The following is a 15,842-nucleotide window of genomic DNA, read 5'->3' as shown; positions in this document are numbered from 1 at the left end:
AATACACTCTGCTATTTTATTTTAATACTCTTGATTATTTCTGTACCCCATGGGTAGATTTTTCTTTTCTGCATGTGCACCCTTCCTACCCCCTCCAAAGGGGCTGCTCTTCTTCACTTCTCTCTGTTCCTTTGCATCTTTCTTATAATAATAATAATAATAATAATAATAATAATAATAATAATAATAATAATAATAATAATAATAATAATAATAATAATAATAATAATAATAATAATTTATTGTCATTGTAAGTATATACACATACAACTGTGTATATAGAGGACTGACTTTAGCTTTTTGGACCCGAGTGTTAGCCCAGCTCAAAGATACCTGAATGAGGCAAGTGTGCACTGCACACCAGGAATGCTAAAGCCCAAGATGGCAGCAGAACTGAAAAGGTATGGGGGCAGTGACACCTTTCACTTTTCCTGAGTCTCCTGCTCTTCCAGGTGCAGCAATGGGGGCACAGTGAAGCGAGAGGGGACCTGGGTGGGGAGATGCCACCAAGCCCTGCCTAAGTCATGGAGGAAGAAGGCAAGAGGGGGAAAAAGGTGAGAGAGAAGAATCAGGGAGGGATCCAGCATGGGATGGAGTGGAGCAGGACCTGTGGGGAGGGAGTGTTTATTTGGGCTTCAGAGGGAGGGGCTCTTCACTGAGGGAGATTTGGGGGGCATGAAAGAGGGTCATTTCTACCTCCAAAAAGAGTAAATTAAACAAAGTGTATTGGTAATATTTCCTCCTCAATTTTTTACCTGGTAGACACAGATTTAAGCCTCTCTCCGTAATTATGTATTAATATTAATATATTAGGTCATAATTTTACTCTGAAAAAAAATTGATTTTTAATGTGGTTTCTTTACTTCAGTAAAAGTGCCTTTTTATGCAAATTTGACCAGGGTGGGTGGATCACAGGTTACTTGGCTAGAACAGAAGAGGGCTGCGACTCGAAAAAGGCTCGGAAACGCTTGCCTCCTGGGTTTTAATAATAACAGCAACAACAACAATCAGATGCCATCAAATCAATTCTGACTTATGGTGATCCTTTTCTTGGTTCTCTAGGTGCAGAGTACTCAGAAGTGGCTTCCCATTCTCTTCTTTGGAGGCCATTTCCGGGATTGCCCAGCTTGCCTCAGGCTACACAGGCTGGCTCACCTCTCGGCAGGCACAGTGGAGAGTCAAACTCCCAATCTCTCCTCTCCAGTCAGATACCTAACTCACTGTGCTATCCAGCAAGGTTTTACAACCCCCCCTCCCAAAAAAAAAAATCTTCTCCAACTCTTTGCCATCCAAGTCAGAGAAGAATCACTCCCGACTTTCCTTCTGCAATCAACTGGGGTCATTTCAGTCGGTCACATTGGACCGGGAAAGGTTCAAAGCTGCAAAGAAGAAAACCGAATGTGGGAGGGGAGCCCCTCTTCTGCTGCCAATGACAAGGTCCATCCATTATATTGCGATTACAGAAAACACTGTGCAAGGAGGACTCCTTCCTCACAGTCTGGCACTGTGATCATAGAGGCCGAAGAGAACACCTATGCCGCAGAATATTCTGAGACTAGCTGGTCTTACGGGACCAGCGCCTGCTTGTTGTGTCATGGTCTCAAAAGCACAAGAGAGAGGGCAGACGGCAACAGTAGCAACAGGAGATGGGGAGAAAGCAAAGTCATTGGAGGGTGTCATCTACCATTTTGATGCCAGAGGTGAGGAAGCCTGGTCTGCACAACATTTGGAGGCCACTTGGTTTTGTGCGGCTGGCTAGCAAAATCATGTGTAGGGCAACAAACTGACCAGGGAGGAGGCCAATCCCTGGAGAGCACCCAATCTTGCTGTCCTTTTTGTCCCTACAGACTCTTAAATCCAACTATATTGAATGTAGCAAAATGGTCCATGTACTCCTTGACCCTGAATAAGGACAAATAAAAGAGATCTTGGGGAGGGGGTCTTTTTTTTTTTAAACAGACCTCTGAATGATCCATGAGGGTGGATCAGAGATCTCCTCCACCTGTATTGCAAAAGCATTTGAAGGTCAAAGACAGGTCAGTCCAGGGTGTGCCTCTTCAAAAAGGGAGATAAGTCAGCTTTCATTCTGTGGTGACCATATTTGTATGGTACAAAGTTCAGCATCCTATTGTTTTGCCTTTATTTTTTTTTTAAGAACATATAGAGGTACACACATAATAACATAGACCTACATGGGATAGGGGGACATGAAATGGGCTTTATTCTGTGATAGGGCTGGTCCCACCACAGCTGATGGAGGGGGCACAATCGCGGCAACCCCACTGCCATTCCATGGGAGCCCCTCCACTAAACTGGAGAGCAGAGCTTTGATTCTGCCTAATGGTTGATCTAGCCTCGGCAGATGTCCAACTCAAAATGGAACGTCCTCTTATCTGTAACCATACAGTTTTTCTACCTTAAACTCTAGGAGAATCCTGATTAAGAACAGCGGCAATCTTAAGAATGCGCACTCTCTCACACACACAAAGGTAAAATCATCCCAGTGCTAACCTCATGGCCAGGCCATTATAGTAGTCCTAAGGCACCTGCCTAATCCCTTTCAAAGCCATGGCTGCAAAACACAATTCCAGACTCTAATGCCTCCTTTCCAAAAAACAGAGATGCAAAAAAAAAAACCACAGTGGGTTGAATGGATAGAATAAAGACCTTGGCTTTATGAGTCATTCTATCAGTCTCAATAGCCTCTTGGTATTTAACCTGCTATTGTCTCAAAAGTATTTGATGTGCTAATTAGAGCTGAAAAAGGCAAATCAAAGCAACACTTGATTTCAATGAACTACCCAATATGAATTGAGCTGTAGTTCTCCCAATCTATTCTCTTGCAAACTCTATATTATTTGGGCTGCATTTGGGCAGTCTGAATAAAAATCAAATGAAAAAAAAATCAACATTTTAATGTGCATGTGTTGTTGTTGTTGTTGTTGTTGTTGTTGCTGCTGCTGCTGCTGCTGCTGTTGCTGTTGTTGCTGTTGTTGCTTTTAAATCAAATCTCAGCTGGATAATTTGCAACCTGCTGTTTTCATCCTACTGTCTCAGTTAGAAATCTGAATGGGAACACTGTGAGTTAAGCATTTACATTTGTCTCTTAGCATAGGCAATCCTTGATCCAAGGAAAGGCACACACTACCACCCTATTCAACCATCAGCTGCCCCTGCAGAGTGTCCCCTCCATCATACACAGTTGGGGTTCAGTCGCCAGTTGATTTTTTATAACCATTCCCAGGCATCAATGAAAGGATGTTATACATCCCAATTCACTCTTCTCTAGCCTGATGTTCTCCAGATATGATGAACTGCAACCTCTGTCATTGCCCGCTTGATGGCTAACAATGATGGAACTTGTATCTCAACACAGGTGGAAAGCAACAGGTTGGCAAAAGCTGTCCTTTTGTGGCAAAAAAAAAAAAAACCCACAAAAGGTGAGAACATGAACCACATCACATAGCAAACATTTTGGAAAACGACTATTACATTACATAAATATGAGAAAGTTAGAACAGACCTCAGAAACAGATGTTGAGCAGGATTAAGGCAAATGCATTGTCACATGAAGGCAGTTTCCATCCTCTGGGTTGACATCAGACAATGGATTTGATTCTTGTAGAAGTTAATGGAAGGAAGTTAATGGAAAGAAAGTCCCCTCTTTGTTCTACCCTCACCTTTGATGAGTCACAGTAGTGGGTGGAGGGAAGGAAGGAGGGAGGGAGGGAGGGAGGGAGGGAGGAAGCAAGCAAGCAAGCAAGCAAGCAAGCAAGCAAGCAAGCAAGCAAGCAGGTGGGACCTTTACCTACACATTGGATGTCCATCACCTTCCCAAAATGAAGGTGCTGCATAGTGTCCCCTCCATCCTGGGCAACAGTCCTTTGTTTTCCTCATTCACAGCATCACTACCCTGACAATTCAGAAACATTCAAATACCTACATAAACCCAGCAACATATTGGTTCAGGCCACAGCTTGGGGTTGGGAGAGAGAGAGGTCCCACTCTGTAGAGCTAATGTTTCTAGATAAAGTGAATTAGACAGTACTTTCAAACTTCTAACACTGATTAGTTATGTGCTGCTAAATTGCTTCTGGCAATCCTAATAGAGTTCTTAAGGTGTGTAAGATGTTTGAGGATTAGTTTTCTGTTGCTACTCCCCAGTGAGTTTTTCATGGCCACATGGGGATTTGAGGCCAATTCTCCTGAGTCACAGTCCTTTACTCTACCCATGCCACCATACAAACTATCAAGCACTGACAATACACCTGCTGATAGCAAGGTAATTCCCCTACAGGCAAAGCACAGTGGGTGAAATAGCTCTGACGTGCCAATGGCCCAGCTACACACAACTAGGATTAAGACAATATATCAACAAATAAATTGTGTCACCTGTACACCAAGGTTGGTCCAAGATATTTTACTACCTGGGGTAAAGTATTAAATATATCTCTTCCCCACCCTCATTCCACATCTCCCACCCCACAGTATTTCAGATACAGACATCTACAGGCCTGGCCCTTGACCAGGATTTCAATTGTGGTTGCAGAACCACATTCTCATTCAATCTGAAGGGAGCTGGCAAGTGTGATGGGAGGTAATTTAGGCATAAGACATACAACTTTATCTGGCACCACCATGCCATAGCTCCTTGCCCTCCTTCTTAGCAGCCATGTCTCTCACCACCTAAAGGTAGAGCTGGCCCTCTTTCCTCTACACCCAAAAACAAATTAAGAAGCCAGAACCCTTCACACATCACAAAATTCTCCTTCTGTATCTCAGGCAAGATTCGACTTCTTTCAATTGGAGTCTTGCTCAGAATATGGGAAAGTGAATGGTTGGTTCCTTGGTTGGCTGACTGATCAGATGATGGATTTTAGACAGCAGTTCCCAGAATGTTATCTCTGAGTTTCTGGGATTTGAAGCCCAAAGCTTTTGACTGGGCTGAACTTTGTCTCATGTCTGTCTGTGAAGCAAAAGAAGAGTGTGGGAGGAATCCAGACGATGAGAAGATACTCCCAAACAGTAGGATTTATTTAAAAAATCAAAACAAAAGCATGCTGCCTTCACAACTGCCATGCTCCTTCTTCTTGCTGTGCTGTGCTTTCAGAGCACTTCAGTGCAAGCTCGGATATGAGGGAAGCCAGCTAAATTCTGGCTAAGAAAACAATCAGGTTTTAAGTTTAAAATGTTGTCAACAGGAAACCCTCTTAATGGGCTCTTTAAAAAGAGAGAGGCAGATTGCATGTATTGGTGCTGTGTTCTTTTCAATGGGAAACACACTTTGATCTGCATCCGTGGGGACATCCAGAGCTTGGAAAGTATAATTGTTTGGACTTCAGTAATCCCCAAAATCTCCTACATGGCATCGCCATGCTAACTGAGAGGGGAGAGGAGGTTTTGGGAATTGAATCCATGACCCATAGGGTTCCTTTCAGCTCTGCAGTTCCAAGATGATGATGATGGCAACTTTCCAAAGCTCCAGAGATATTCCTTTCTATGTTACGACACAACAACTCATGTAAACACCTGTATACACTTAGAATCAGAACAGGACTTAGGAGCTACAGCCTGTTTGTCTCAGCAGTGGAGAAAAGGGCAGGATGTCTCCTTACCATGCACAAACATTTCTGTGGCCTTTCAAGCCTGCCCGGGGGGTGGGGAGGCAGAAATCACCCCAAGCAAAGAGAATTGCTGTTCCATACCTAGAAACTCGTGCAAAAAACGGTCTGAAGCTAAGCATCAAAAAACTAAGATCATGGCCACTGGTCCCATCACCTCCTGGGAAATAGAAGGGGAAGATATGGAGGCAGTGACAGATTTTACTTTCTTGGGCTCCATGATCACTGCAGATGGAGACAGCAGCCACAAAATTAAAAGACGCCTGCTTCTTGGGAGGAAAGCGATGACAAACCTTGACAGCATCTTAAAAAGCAGAGACATCACCTTGCCAACAAAAGTCCGCATAGTCAAAGCTATGGTTTTTCCTGTAGTGATGTATGGAAGTGAGAACTGGACCATAAAGAAAGCTGACCGCTGAAGAATTGATGCCTTTGAATTGTGGTGCTGGAGGAGGCTCCTGAGAGTCCCCTGGACTGCAAGGAGAACAAACCTATCAATTCTAAAGGAAATTAAGCCTAAGTGCTCACTGGAAGGACAGATCCTGAAGCTGAGGCTCCAATACCTTGTTCATCTCATGAGAAGGGAAGACTCGCTGGAAAAGACCCTGATGGGAAAATGTGAAGGCAAGAGAAGAAGGGGACAACAGAGGATGAGATGGTTGGACAGTGTCATAAAAGCTACCAGAATGAATTTGACACACCTTCGGGAGGCAGTGGAAGATAGGAGGGCCTGGCGTGCTCTGATCCATGGGGTCACGAAGAATCGGACACGACTAAATGACAATGACCTAGAAACTCTCCTGCAGGAGCAGAAGAGAACTGTGATGAGTTTCTGAACCCTTCTCCAAAACTTGAGCAAAATGGGGGGGTGGGGAGGGTTGTCATCCTTTCTCCACTTCTGAAACGCCCATCTGTACCAAATGGATCAAGGGATAGCCTTAAAGAAGGATCACCATAAAAAAAATGAGTAGGGGCTATAAAGCACAACCTGAACTTGTGGATCCTAATTAAGAAGGAGGGTGTTTTCTATAGCATGATTGCCTAGTACGCATGAGACCTAGTGCTTCTCAGCTTAAAAAGAATCGTGGCTTGATTTTTAAAGAAGTCTTTCTCACTCACTTCTCCTGCCTAGTTTTGCTAACTGGCCAACTTCAATTCCACAGACATGGCTTAGCATCTGCTGGCTATAAACAATTTTCATAGACATAAAGGGTAAAGGCTTGGCAGATGCATTTTTTAAAGTAAAATAAGCAGAGGCATCTCTGTACTCTGGACACTGAAAACAGAAGGATCAAATCAATACCTAAAGTGGGCAGGATTTCAGCTGAGTTTAGAGGCTGCCCTAAACTGCATCCAGGAAGGATGCTGTTCATATATACATGATTGCTACTTGATAACCACAAGGTATACATGGGAATGAGCCACTGTGGTGGGCTGGTAAATTAAGGCACAGCCTCAACTAATCAGATGGGAAAGGGGAATTTAGAAAGCAAGGATTAACAATGTAATAGCCAGAGAGGGTACAGCCAAGGCCGATTAGCAAAGCAGACAGGTGTGGCTGGGTTAGGAGAAGAAAGATAGGACTTGAGTATGAAAAAAAGAGAGATGAAGCTTTTTCCTCAGACTGAGGATAACTCCTACTAGTAGGAGCACTTTGGAAAGTGTTACTAAAAGCAGAAAGCCATGCTTAGACCTATGACCATATCTTTTTTCTATGAGCAGTTCATTGGTTGAAATCCTATGTACTATTCATGTCGGCATAAGTCCAAACACTTCTTATGTAGCCAGTACTATGCTTTCGAAAAAGAATAACTATAGTGCTCCCTCCCTCATCAACTGCTTTGAAAACAAGCTTCTGTGTCAATGCTAGAATCACCATCTACATTCATACCCAGGCCAGGGACAAGTGGTTAAAAGGTACCTTACAAAGATTAAATGCCATCAGTTTTCCTGAGAGCAGGAGTGATCAAAACTTTGCACATTTCCTCTGTTTACTGAGGGAAATATGTAATAGTTTAAAATAGGATTGCTAGCATAAAATTTAGGGCTAGTGACTATAAATTTCTAATATTTCCCTCAGTAAACAGAGGAAGTGTGTAAAGTTTTGATCACTCCTGGTCCCTGGCACATTAACAAACTCCCACCATCAATTATGTGGTGTTATAACCACCACTGATATAAGGCTACAGGCAGAAACACACACGCACGCACATTTCATGCCATGTAAACACAGCAGTTCTTCAGTGGAGTCTCTCTACGCATGCAGTTATCAATCCGGGATGAAAAATCAAAGGATGAGCATACATGCAGGGATCAGCATTGAATGTCAGATGCTCAGTTTAAATCAGGAACCTTAGTAATGTTGGGATGTTTACCAAAGTTCTCTTGAACCAGAAGGATATGAGAAATGTGAGTTGTTTCTTAATTGTAGCTCCCAGAATCCCACAGCTAACATGAGCAGTGGCTTTCAGATTTGGAGAGATGTATGCCAATAAGTAAAAGGGACATGGTGGTGCTGTGAGTTAAACCACAGAAGCCTCTGTCTGCAAGGTCAGAAGACCTGCAGCCGTAAGATCGAATCCATGTGACAGAGTAAGCCTCCATCACTTGTCCCAGCTCCTGCCAACCTAGTGGTTCGAAAGCACGCAAAGTGCAAAATGTGAGTAGATAAATAGGTACCACCATGGTGGGAAGGCAACGGCGTTCCGTATCTAGTCGTACTGGCCATGTGACCACGGAAGATTATCTTCAGACAAACGCTGGCTCTACGGCTTGGAAACGGGGATGAGCACCGCCCCCTAGAGTCGAACATGACTGGACAAAAATTGTCAAGGGGGAACCTTTACTATGCCAAGTAAGTAAGTAAGTAAGTAAGTAAGTAAGTAAGTAAGTAACTAAGTAAGTAAGTAAGTAAGTAAGTAAGTAAGCAAGCAAGCAAGCAAGCAAGCAAGCAAGCAAGCAAGTAAACGTTTCCCATCTTTGCTGTTTTCCTTTTAGAAGCATTGCTTACCTGAGCCTCATCCTATCCTTCCTTGGTTTGCAGCCCTATATAGTCTTGTTAACTTGCTAAGAACTGTTGGATAGCTCAGAGGGGCGGGAATCCATGGTCCATAAGGGCCCATCCTGCTCTGCAGTTCAATGATGATGATGGTTGACTTTTTACTTCTACCAAACCTGTGAGCTGGTAGAGGCAGTGGATGCAAAGGTGGAGCCAGACCCTTTGATTTTAAAGCATTCTGTCGGGTGGAGACGAAGATTCCTTTCAAACTGACTCAGTATAGCCACAATTTTTTTGGTGTTTCAATTGATAACGTGCCAAATCTCTCTCCTGCTTAGAAAGCATGCTGGCAAAGGATGATGAGAACACCAGCCTACTACATTTATAATAATAATAATAATAATAATAATAATAATTTATTGTCATTGTAAGTATATACACATACAACGAAATTCACAGACACCCAGAGACCAGACACATGCACACACATAAAATTCCCAAACACTCCCCACCCACTAAAAGTCCCCCACTAAAAATACAAACATCTACACCGCAGGCCAAGTTACACAGTCCAACTAATTATTCACTACTGATGGTCTTTAAGCTCATTATTGATTGCAATTATAGCTCTGGGATAAAAACTATTGAGAAAACGTGTGGTCCGAGTCTTAATTGTTCTATATCTTCTGCCAGATGGTAACAGTTCAAAAAAGTTATAAGCAGGATGGGAAGAGTCTCTCAGGATGCTATGTGATTTCCTTAGACAGCGGGATGTGAAGATGTCATCCAGGGTTGGTAGCTGAAGCCCGATGATATTCTGGGCAATTTTAATGGTTCTCTGTAGAGCTTTTTTGTCCGCTACAGAGCTACTCCCAAACCATGCCAGAATGCCATAGGTTAGGACACTCTCAATGGTGCTACGATAGTATGACAGAAGCAAATGCTGAGATAAATTTAACTTGCCGAGCATTCTCAGGAAATACAGCCTCTTCTGTGCCTTCTTCATTAGCATGTTGGCATTTATAGTCCATGAGAGGTCCTCTGAGATGTAAGTACCCAGAAATTTAAAACTACCAACTCTCTCCACTTCCTCACCGTTTATGTACAGTGGTAAATGTACATATCTCTTCCTCCTAAAATCAATTATGAGTTCTTTAGTTTTTTTGATGTTAAGTGTGAGATGATTTTCTTTACACCAAAGTATCAACCTTTGTACTTCCTTTCTATAAGCAAACTCATTGTTCTTATTTATGAGCCCCACCACTGTCGTATCATCCGCAAATTTAATAATTGCATTGGTGTTATACAGTGGGGTGCAATCATAAGTGATAGGCAGTAGAAGGCCATCTGATAGACTGATTCGACATCCTCCGTGGCCAATCCTTCCTGCAAGACAGGATCCATGATTCAAACTGCCATCTCTTTAAAGCTGAGGTTAGCATCACATGTCCATTTATGACCTTCTGAAAACCATGGGATCTTTTGTCCTTGCTCTCACTTGGGCACATTTCATCTGCCACCTGCTGGTTGCAGCTGCAAGGAAAGGAAGCTTTGTGTGTGTGTGTGTGTGTGTGTGTGTGTGTGTGTGTGTGTGTGTGTGTGTGTGTGTGTGTGTGTGTGTGTGTGTGTGTGTGTGTGTGTGTGTGTTCGCAGGCGCACACACGCATTCTGGGGAAGGAGAAGCCTTTTACTAAGCCTCCTGTCTACTTCATTTTTAAAATATTTTTTGGGACTAAAACTTTCAGATTCTAGGGGATCTAGAAATTATAAATTAAAAAAAAAAACAACTTTCCCAAGCTCTGAGTAATTGAGATAATACCTGCTGACCACACATTCAGGTCTGATCCACAGTGGTCAATGCTGGCTTAATCATTTTCACTTTGGGATAAGGTTCATCAGGGCTTACCTTCAAGCATAGATTCTAACACCCTGCTTCACTTCTAGATAATGAGGTAGTGACAACGTGCCTCTGAGCATGTAAAGAGAGGCCACTCTTTAATCCCACAGGATCAACTACTGGACTTTTTATATCTAGGTCTGGGAGGTAGGGCAGAAAAGCTGAGAAGCAGTGGGACACAATCTGAACACGTTTGCAACCTTTCCATAGAACATGTTGGTTAAAAATTTCCATTTAGTTCATTTTTTTTAATGAGAATTTTTGAAGTTTGCATAATTCTTCAATTTCCTGGTGCAAAAAAAAATACAGAGAGAAATGTGAATGGGAGAGGAATTAAAACTGCCCAATGCATCCAGCAAGGATTGAGGCCATCCTACTTTGGGCATATCATGAGAAGGCAGGATTCTCTGGAAAAAACAATAATGCTGCAAAAGGTGGAAGGCTGTAGGAAAAGAGGAGGACTAAATACAAGAGGGATTGACTCTCTAAAGGACCCACAGGCTTGAGTTTACAAAAGCTAAGCAGGGCTGTTGAGGACAGGACATTTTGCAAGTCATTTATAGGATCTCTATAAATTGGAGATGATTTGAATATACACAACAGCAGCAGCAGCAGAAACAGCAGCAGCAACAAGAACAACAACTGGTTTGAGTTATTCACTTTCAGAAGATTGGCTGGGTATTCAACTATCTTACTACTGAATTAGGATCATCACCACTCTCTTTTTTCCCCCTTGAGTTGCTCATCAAACCTGACACCTGAATTGGTCAGCACATATAGTATAGCCCTCTCTCTGCTGGGAATAGCTGGACCTTTTAAATTTGCGCTTATTCAAACAAAAAAGAAATTAATTCCAGTCAATGTTTGAAGAATTTTCCAAAACCCTCAGATTCATTCCTATTCAATTTGGGGGGCGAGGACATTCTGAAAGAGGAATTACAAAAAAACTGATTTCCCTATCCTTACTTCCAAGTATTTCTGCTAGATTAAAAGAAACCATTCAAACTAAACACACACAAAAAGGGGACACACACACACACACACAGAGTGAAATGGATTCTCATCACAAGACACAACCAGAGTGAACAACAGCCCGTGAATGCTTTTTGGGACCATGAGGGCTGAACTTAAGTTGAACTGGCCATACAGGGTCTCTTCCCTTCTATAACAGTGGTTTTGCTTTATTTAGGTTCTTCCTCTTTGGGGAACACTTGTCACACAAACTTGGTGTCCAAGTACCAACCCACCAGTAAGGGAAATCTCAAAAACCTGTCTGGCTAGTTTCCAAATGTCCTGATATACATTCTAATACGTGTGCAGAGAGGAGAACATCATCTCTGCTGGTTGGGTCTGACACTGGCTCATGTGAACTGAGAATGTGGCCAACCATGGTGGGGGTGGGGAGTGTTGGGCTTCTGGGGCAACCCCTGCTTTGCATGAAGGAGGTCTCAGGTTCAATCCTAGGCATCTCTTAGGCACAGCAGGAAAAAAACCCTCCCTGAAACCATGGTGAGATATTGCTAGTCAGAGTAGATAGCACTGGATAATGAACCAAGGCTCTAGATTTAAGATAACACACTTGCCTAGGTTTCTGTCCCATATAATCTTAGAATCACACAGCTGAGAGGGACCCTATGGATCATGGAGTCCATCCCCTGTCAAAGAGGCAGAGTGGGGAATCGGACTTCCAACCTCTGGCTCTGCAACCTGAGACCAAAACAACTGAGCCATCTTTTAACTAACATCCTAAGCCACTGGTGACTGGTCCATTAAGGTAAAGGAGATACTGCCCTACCTCAGGCTGAAGATACCACTAGATCACACCTACCTCCTTGTTTACCAAAGTGTTAGAGACAGGGTCCCTTCTGTGCTTCCCTCCTGGTATGTGCATGTGTGGATGCTACTTGCTTCCTATCTGTATATGAACAGATACCCCACTTCAGCCTCCAGTTCTGTTTCTCATCCTTGGCTCAGCTCTCTTGTGCCATGCCTTTCACCCTGCCAAACATTGTGGGGCACTAGCCGCCCCTGCCCTAAGTCTGAAAAGCAGGACTACCAAAACAAGCAATGGCAAGGACAGACAGACAGTAAGGCTGAGGGACCACAAGATCTCCATTCCAACAAGTGTTTGCAATCCCAGAACTCAGCCTCCTGTTCTTTCACCCAAAAAAAATGCCAGCCCTGATTTTCACCCAATGGCTTCTTGGGCATGGTCATTGCTAATGTTAAACAACTGGGCATCAAAGACTTTTGTTGACCCATCATCGTTCAGATCACCCAGAAATTCCCAGCTAGCTCTACTGTTGGGCAGCCTGGGGCAGCTGCCTCAGGCAGCACTAGACTTGGATGTGTCATAAAAAGGTAGGAAATAGTTAGACAAAGTAATTGTAATTATTTTAAATTCTAAATTCTACTGCAGGGGCAGGGGTTGCTGGCAGGATATTTCTTCCTCAGTTGTCACAATAACTTGGTTTGCTTTGATTACTATACACTTCAATTTTAGAAGGACCTGTGTGTGTGTCAGGCAGAACAGTATCTTGGATGGTATCTGCCAGGCAACTACTGGTATATTCCCATCAACTTCCTACTTTTCTTAGCTGAGAAGATACTACTGTAGGCACTCCCCATTTATCTTTTGTCATTCTAAGGGGGTCATGAGAGAAAGTAGAGCCACAGTTCTAGTCCACTGATCCATGCTTACCAGTCCTGATCCCCGAAGTAAGAAGTCCATGAGGAACATCTGGATTCCTTGGGACCCACTGGTGCACAGATGCACTATATATAATGCAGAAGTTTGTCATAGCCAGAAGTTCACCTTTGCCATAAGAACCAGTGCTGGCTTTGTATACAACCCAGCTTAGTTTGAGATCTCACTGAATATGAAATAAAACTTTTCTGTAATGTTATGGACCCTCTTAAACTTGACCAACATGAAAGGTTTCAACGAACCTTCAACCCTCCATTAATATCATGTTCTAGAGAAATGTGTTGGGTTTTCCCAGCCATGTTGTCATGATTTCCTATCTGTTGGGAAACCTTCAACAGAGACTGCAACCAGCTATTCACAGCAACCTGGTTTGTTCCATCCATTTGCAGACATGACAGACAGAGAGACAGTTTGGCAAGACCTGGTGAGGAAACTTGTAAAAGTTGTGTCTTGCTATGTACCTATAAGAAACGGACCAACAAGAGCCTTCTGGTATTAACAACATTCAGAGATTCTCTATACTCAATGGAGCAGGGTGGGGAAGAAGAAATCTTTAAAGCCAAAGGGAGAGAGAGGCTGCCTCACTAACCATTTTGTTTCAAGCTACAAATCTTTATCCATGAAATAAAATTGATCCTGCATTGGCACATCCCTGGCTGCACGTAACCCAAAGAAGAAGGCAGCAGTAGTAAGTTAGCCCTAGCAAACTCACAACTTGGATGGGGAGGGGAGGGAGGGCGGGGAGGGGGAGAGAGAGAGGGAGCGGTCTTACCCAGCGATATGGAGGTGGGCGTGGATTAATGCGATAGGGACAGGCATCGCCGGAGAAAGCCAGATGCCTAAAACAGGGGACGTCTGTGCTTTGGGGCGGAGAGTTAAGGCACAAAGCCAAGGCGCTCTCTTTCTGGCCGTGACCTGGTGACACAAGCCTCCCTTGGTATATCGAGGCACCCAGTGCCAAACTCCCCCTCGTGGTCCCTAAGTCGGCACGCTTTTAGGGTCTCTTGGGGGGAAAGGGAACGGAGGGAGCTGGGGAGGGAGAAATGATTTCACCCCGATCCTCGTCCGGACAGCGGACGCCAACTCCACTCCGGATGCCCTCCCCTCGCCCCCCCATCGCCGGCCCTTCCGGACCGAAGCAGGCGGCACCAGTGAACCCCCTTCTCCAAGGGAGACCCTCCATCGCTCCCGCCACGACCGTCAGGCGTGGGCGCCTGGGGCACTTCCTTACCCGAGCTGCCCGGGAGACGGCGATCAACAGCAGGAGCAGGTCCGCGAGGCAGCGCATCGTGCAGACCCCGAGCCCTGCCCTGCTCTTCCTCCTCCTCCTCCTCAGGAGGGCTCCCGCCGACTTCCCCCGCGCCCCACCGACCGACCCACCGACCGCTCCTTCGCTCGCTCAGAAGCGGCTGCTCCGCATCCCCGCGCCAGGCAGGAAGAGACGGTTGCTGCTGGTGGTGCTGGTGGTGGTGGTGCCAGGTTCCAGCGCGCCCCAGGCGGCAGGATAGGCGGAGGGGGCAAGGCGGGCCAGAGGGAGGGGGTGCCCGCCGGCCTCTCCCCCTTTTCTCTCCTCCCAGTCAAGGCGAGGCGGTGGCTGCCCGCCGCGGATGCTGCTTCTGCCGCCGCCGCTCCGGCTACTACTGCAGGCGGGGGGGGGGGGGGCGCACGATCGGGCCAAAGCAGGCTCCGCCTCGCGCTGGGCCAGACCGAGCCGAGCCGAGCCGTGCGCTCCGCCGGCCCTCCCGCCACCTCGCGACGCCGGCCAGGACGAAGGCGGCAGGGCGACGGGGTCCCGCCAGCGGCGGAGCCTGGGGGACGGCGCGGCGGTGCGAGTGTGAGTGGGGGGGGGCGGGTAGGGAGGGGGGAGTCCCTGGGCCGCGCCTCTCATTGGTCCTCGCCAGCCGACCGCCTGCCAATGCCGAGCGCTGAGGGGGCGGAGGGAAGCCCCCTTGCCCGGGGAGGGGGGGAGCGCGACTCCGCTGGGGAGGCACACACGGCGTTCGCGGGCGCGGGGAAATCTTGGAAGGCGAGAAGGGAGGCTGGGAAGGGACAAGGGGCAGCTCCCCCGGCCGGAGCGGTCGCCTCCGAGCAGCTCCCCGGCCCGAAAGCCGCGCCGCGAGGGAAGCAAGCGAAAGAGAAGCCCCGTCTTCTCCTCGGCTCGGACCGCGCTCGCTCGGAACGCACCGTCCTGTTCTCACCGAGAGCAGCGGATCTCTGTGATGGTTATAAAGAGGCATTCCTGGTGTTGAAGAAAGATATACGCGTGTGTGTGTGTGTGGGGGGGAGAGGTGGCTTTCGAGGTGACGATGTGGAGGATCCCACTCTTTTCTCAGGACTTGTTTTTCTGGAGTAACGATCACTGTCGGTCCCATGCATTAAAGTACGATAGGATGCCTCCAGAGTGATCGTCTGAACCATGAACTAATTGCATCTTTAGGGGGGAAATATTCTGATGGTAACTGGTGGTGCTGGATTGCAGCCTTGACGTGAGGTGGGCGGGCAAAGAAGGCGTAAAATGCATAGAGAACCTAGAGCACCGGAAAAATCAGGATCTTGCCCTCAGAGCCTCTTATTTCCAGAAGACTAAATCTGGTCCAACATTAGGAAAGCATGAGATCG

The 15,842-nt window shown here is 45.8% G+C and overlaps 1 protein-coding gene across 2 annotated transcripts in view; it reads right to left on the bottom strand.

The window, feature by feature from the left end:
* The window catches only part of OLFM2 (olfactomedin 2), a 209,637-nt gene extending 194,800 nt beyond the window's left edge, over window positions 1-14,837 (bottom strand). Inside the window, exon 1 of one of the 2 annotated variants that reach the window (XM_020779171.3) lies at window positions 14,455-14,837. In XM_020779171.3, the coding sequence (XP_020634830.2) occupies window positions 14,455-14,511 (57 nt within the window). In that variant the 5' untranslated portion in view covers window positions 14,512-14,837. The remainder of the gene's footprint in view (window positions 1-14,454) is intronic. The other variant, XM_078385096.1, reaches the window with a different exon arrangement.
* Between the last annotated feature and the right edge of the window lie 1,005 nt (window positions 14,838-15,842).

The sequence above is a fragment of the Pogona vitticeps genome, chromosome 2 (genome assembly GCF_051106095.1).
Source record: "Pogona vitticeps strain Pit_001003342236 chromosome 2, PviZW2.1, whole genome shotgun sequence".
Classification (NCBI taxonomy): Eukaryota; Metazoa; Chordata; class Lepidosauria; order Squamata; family Agamidae; genus Pogona; species Pogona vitticeps.
This window is presented reverse-complemented; position numbering and strand designations above follow the sequence as displayed.